Below are 6,000 nucleotides of genomic sequence, written 5' to 3' on the forward strand. Positions count from 1 at the left end.
GCCTATTTTACAGATTAGGACGTTGAAGCATAGAGACATTAAATAACTTGCATAAGATTACAAAGATACTAAGTGGCAGAGACAGGGCTCAAACCCAGGTCTTCATGGCTCCAAAATTGATGTACTTTAACACTTTGCCATACATCCAAATTATCCCACAAAGTAGAATAAGTAAAATTGAAATATTTAATTGCTAGTAACTAATGTATTTGCTTAAAATAGCCAAATGTATTAAATGATAGTTATGTTCTACACAGATACATTTTATCCTGTTTTATACAACGAATATAGTATATTTGTGTTTGTTTTGTTAACTTGACACATTTTACTTAACAATTAAAATTTACAGTTGTTTTATCTTTGCTTCTATGCTATTTGGTATTAAATTGAAAAACCAGAGTATCTTGAGATTTGGTAACTGTCCCAGATTAACGAAAGGCACAGGAAACTGTATCAACTCCTAAAGATGGGGGGGGGAGTGCGATAAATCTAATGCCAAGTATTAAAATGCAACTGCTTGTTTTTTCTTTCTATTACATGAAATGGGGAACGGGATGTGTAAAATATACATTTGCTCGATTGCATTCCAATGCTTTAAAACTTGTCATTCACCAAAACACATAAACAACTGAGCACTATCACACTCATGCATTACCAAGAGACCACCAAGATGTCACTGTTGTACACTGTAATCTGAACCACTGGGTCTAAAGCATCCAGTCCGCACTGGACAAACTGGGCCACTTGACGTCATCCATCATTCACAGCCTGGAAGATCACATGTCCCTGAACACGGAACTCTAGAGCAAATCTTCTCAACGATCACAATGGTATAAATTTTTTAGTGGATGATAAATTAAAAAAAATCTTTAGAACAACTCTTCTGCAATTCAGACTTCTGAGAAATGATCTGCTATATATATATATATATATATATATATATATATATATATATTTATTTATTTATTTATTTTATTTTTTTGCGGTACGCGGGCCTCTCACTATTGTGGCCTCTCCCGTTGCGGAGCACAGGCTCCGGACGCGCAGGCTCAGCGGCCATGGCTCACAGGCCCAGCCCCTCTGCGGCATGTGGGATCTTCCCGGACCAGGGCACAAACCCGTGTCCCCTGCATCAGCAGGCGGACTCTCAACCACTGCGCCACCAGGGAAGCCCGATCTGCTATATTTTTGATCATTCTATAATTTACTGAATGTCATGTCCTTGGTCAAGAGTGCACATCCCAATTATGCCACTCTTCTTATATAAAAATAAGACATACTCATTGTGATTTCCAGAAACATACTAATGAAAAGGCAAAGTCTGCCTATACTTGTTTCTTTAATTGGATAAGTTTCCCTCTTTATCTTAAAATTTAAATGTATCAAAGAAGTTTCTCGTTTTGGATTAACCCCATCAGTATAGGATCAAGCTTCCAAAATAACGCAAACCTTCCTAAATTCTAGTTTAACAAAAACTGATATTATAATCACTGAAAACAACAAAGTGTTCAATAATGTGTCACAGTTACTCGACAGTTGACATGTAACAATACCTGTCCTCTCCTCAGATCTTCACTTGGGGGAAAGAAAAAAACCTGAAAGGTGGTAAAAATGAAACAGGAAAAGGAAAAGAAACTTAATAAAACATTATTTTTTCAAAATCAAAGATCACACTTTAATAGAATGTTTTTCCCTACAGATGAAACATAAGAAACCTAATATTGATACAGTGGAACTATTACAGAATCCAATAAAATCTTTGAGGTTAAAAATGGTTGCACACCCACTGAAGATGGTTTCCAAAACAAGGGTCTCATTTTTTATAAATAAAATATTTATACAGTTAATATTTTTCAATGCACTATGGAACTTGTCATTTAAAGGAATTCGAGGTAACTATTTTTACATAACACATTTCTATAAAGCAAAAAGAACCTCCTTAATTTTATTATTTTTGAAAATTGTTCATATTTACATTTACTATAATATATCTTTACTAAAAATGAGAAAAAGGTGTCACTTTAGGTCAGGTTTATGATCCAGTAAATGTCCCTAATAGCAGTGGCAAGAGTTTGTAGAAAAGAATAGCCACAATTCCTGGATATCCATCTCCTAAACAGTCAAATATTCAAAAACACACTAGCGTCTTTAACTCATTAAAGAGTTCTGAATTCACCTGGACTATTTAGGAAGCTATTTTGTTTTTAATCTTGTACCAACCTTGACTTTGCTCACATAGTACTTCCTTTATTATTCTAAATTTGCTTCTTTAAACATTTGGCATAGTTCTAGCCTATCATGTTTTGACCCATGTTTGAGTTCAACCACAAGGGTTTTTTTGTTTTGAGCACCATGAGACCCATGTGAGGTCAAGAAGACATGTAAAGGAAGGAAGAAACTGCCTGTACTTTTAGTGAGGTACTCAGTTCTTTTAAGATTGCTCATATTTCAAAGTAAGATTAAAATGATAAGAACAGAGATAAAATTGATAATTACCCTATTCCTGACCTTCATAATTAATTCGTCGGTCATCTAGGGGGCCTATACTATGTATGCGCCAGGCACTGTGTTAAGAGCTGAGGATACAGAGAAAAAAAAGAAGTCTCAGCTTTGAAGAATTCACAGTCTCCTAGGGAAGAGACCATAAATGTAAATTTCTATAGAGATCAACCCTGAAATCTTTTAGCCTGAAGAGAAACAATCTGGTGTTTTTACTCAAATGACTATTTTTTAAAAATCGTAAAATACAACTATTCACTGATAAGAACTTACTGAGGAGGAGATGGCATAATGCTAAGCATAATACTAAGTTCAATATCAGACTTCCAAATGAAAATTTTCAACCTTTTCCTTACTGTTTTCAGTATTTCCAAATTTGCATCAGAAGTAATTTACTTGAAACAGCTGAACAACCAAAGGCAATAAATATCTAAAGGCAATTTGTTAAAATCTAATTTTAATAAATCTAGGCAACACTGGCTCTGACTGACATACCTTATGCCAGAATATCAAGAAAATTACTTGAAAATGGCAAATTGTGGGAACCTATCTGCCAGGTTCTGGAAACCATGACAGTAACTGAAATAACCAGGCTTTAACAAATGAGATATCTTATAATACCATAATTGTTTTTGAAAAATACTTGACCTCTAACTACCGGTTTACTTATTTATACTGATTTTTTTCCACAAAAGATTTGAAACAGCTACCCTAGCATAAAGCAAAGCACATGAATTATATCCATCTGGCTCTGAATTATGGCTCTGCCATTTACTATTTATAATCTTTGTGCCCTTAACTTTTGAGATCAGTTTCTTAATCTGTAACAATGGGGACCATAATCCTACTCTGTTGGGTCATAGGAAGGATAAAATGAAATAGCATGAGCACAGTATCTGGCATATAGTAAGTGCTAAATAAACATTAGCTTTGTGCTTTCTTTATCCAATTGTATGCTATATAGAAAAAGGATCAGGTGGAATTTTAAATGACTTTTTTTTAACACACTGATGCGTGCCAAGCAGAAGTGTGGACTGATTACGAGTTGCAAATGTTAACGTTTGCATTTAAAAATCAGGCTCAAAGCAAATTCAATTTCTTTCCACAAGGTCGGCACTCTGAGAACACATTTTAGCTATATTACTTAATATAACCTTTTAGCTATATTACTTAATGCAAAAATTTTTCTGAAGGAAAAAAATGAATGAAAAGAGCCCCGGGAGCACTATGTTTCATACTATCCAATTCCAAAGATGATTAAACATTCTAAATTTGATTTTCTTACAAAAAATTCACAGTATTAGACTGGCTAACAATTTTAAATGAAATTCTCGTAGATTTCCTTTAAAAATTTTTTTTTCAGGAAACATCTATTAATGTGTTTTCTATTGAAGAGCAGCGTTTCGTTTAGGTTTTAAAAATATGATCCAAGTCGCAAAATACTAAGCACCAACCGTAAGCACTATTACAATTCTGCATGCGATAAAGAGAGAGCAAGTAAACATTTTATACAGCAGCGGAGGTGACTAGGGAAAAAGTGCAAAGTGATTTGAACTGATCCCCGTCCGCCTCCCCCTCCATTCTACCCGAGAATGCAAGTGTCCCGCATCTCAGATCAAACTGAGCCTCGGTCTTACTGACGTAACCAGTAACCCTATCCACCTCTCACACTGCGGAGGCCGGCAGGGCAGCGGCTGCCGCCAAGTACACCACTCATCAGAGCCTGCCCCATTCCACCCCCGCGCTTCAGTCATGCTTTCCAGAAATGGGGTCACTCGCTCAGTAACTATTACACACACGCAGCCTATCATCCTGTAATCCCCCAAAGTCCGCTGTGGGGAATAGAAGACAGCAAAAAGTCAAGAAGGAAGAATCACAGACGCGCCACCATCAGGAATTGATTTTCCGCTCCGGAGAGGAGCGCTGATGCCCTGGAATGGGTCTTGTCTGGATTATTTTCGCAGACCCCGAGTTGGTTCTGGGACAGGGGCGGCTGCGAAGAGTCGGGCGAATTCTGTTTTGCCCTGTTTAGGTATAGTGTTTGGGTCACTCGGGTGGGTATCTCAGGGACGGTCACCAGATCGCGGACAAGGAAAACCAGAAACCCCTTTACTGCGGCCGCTGATCTCCTTGAATACCACCCTCTCACCTCCATGGACAGGAAACTCAAGTTAAACTCGCAGGGACGGGGTCCTCGAGCTCAGGGACCTCAGAAACGGGGCAGGGGGTGGTGGTGGAGGACCTCAGGCTTCCACTCTCTCCCTTACAGCAGCAGAAACCGCTGCGGCAGATGGGGGGGGGGCAGAAACCCTTGGCTGTCCCGCACCCCTTACCCGAAACCCTCACAGGTCGCCACCCCTGCCCTGGGCCGTTCCTGCCCCCGCGCGCCCGGCTCCCCGGGGCAACCCCCTCCCCCGGCCGGGCTCGAGAGTCCCCTCTCCCCAGCGAACCCAACCCACACCCCTCCCGCATCCCCCAAAGTCACCGGGGTCCAGGGAAGCCCCCGACCAGGCAGGGCCAAACTTCCCAACTCCTCGCCAGCCCCCGCTGCGCCTCCCGCTCCCCCCACGCAAAGTTGATGAAAATCGGCTTCTTGCAGAGCCCCGGCGCCCACTCCAAACCCCACGCGCCACCACACCACAGCCCCCCGAGGGAGGAAAGGGAGGGGAGAGTGCGTGTGGGAGGAACAGAAGGGCAAATAGATCAACCCCAACTATCCAAACCGGAATCCCGAACCAAGGGGAGACGCGAGCGGCAGAGGAAGGGGCCGAGTGGTCGGCTCCCGGGAGGGGAGCGAACTGGCGGGGGCGCGGGGAGGGGGCGCGCCGGCCCCGGCCGCTCGGCTGCACTCACCTCAGCGCTGTCGGACGGGCTCTCCACAGCCATCTTCTGCCACGGGTCCGCCAGCTGCGCCAGCGGCATCTTCCCCCCCGGCCCGCCGCCTTCACCGCCTCCTCCCTCCCCGCCCGCCCCGCGGCCGGCCCCGCTCCGTCGCCGCCCGAGCCACACGGCAGCAGTGGCGGCAGCAGCTGCAGCAGTAGCGGCGGCTGCCCGGGAGAGGGCTCGGCGCCGACACCGACCCTCGAACGCCGCGCGCCCGGCTGGAGACGCCCGCGCGCCGAGCGAGAGCCTCGCGCCGCTGCCGGGCACCGGGTCTCGCCCCTTTCTTCCTCTCCTCCTTCCGCCGCCGGGACTACAGCTCCGCCCCCCCGCCGGTTCCCGCGCCCGCTCCCAGCAGAACAGCAGCCCCCGCGCGCTCCGCTACTTCCGCTCACAACATGGCGCCTAAGCGATACCTGTCTCTCAAAGCGAGGCTCGGCCGTCGCCGCCACCGCCGCGCGCACCCGGGGGCGGGGCCTGGGAAGACACGCCCCTGGCCGCGGCGCTCCGCTAGTCCCTCCTTCCTCGCCCCAGCCACTGCTTCTGGGCCTCGCCTTCTTTCTGGAAGGGCGAGCGGGAGAGATCTGGGGGCGTCGGCTGGAGGTGGGGGAAAGAGGGAAA

The 6,000-nt window shown here is 44.7% G+C and overlaps 1 protein-coding gene across 2 annotated transcripts in view; it reads right to left on the minus strand.

The window, feature by feature from the left end:
- Positions 1-5,489, minus strand: part of RPS6KA3 (ribosomal protein S6 kinase A3) — a 110,135-nt gene extending 104,646 nt beyond the window's left edge. The window contains exon 1 of one of the 2 annotated variants that reach the window (XM_082680774.1): positions 5,353-5,489. In XM_082680774.1, the coding sequence (XP_082536900.1) occupies positions 5,353-5,421 (69 nt within the window). In that variant the 5' untranslated portion in view covers positions 5,422-5,489. The remainder of the gene's footprint in view (positions 1-5,352) is intronic. The other variant, XM_082680777.1, reaches the window with a different exon arrangement.
- Between the last annotated feature and the right edge of the window lie 511 nt (positions 5,490-6,000).

This window comes from Grampus griseus, assembly GCF_964374135.1.
Source record: "Grampus griseus genome assembly, chromosome: X".
Classification (NCBI taxonomy): Eukaryota; Metazoa; Chordata; class Mammalia; order Artiodactyla; family Delphinidae; genus Grampus; species Grampus griseus.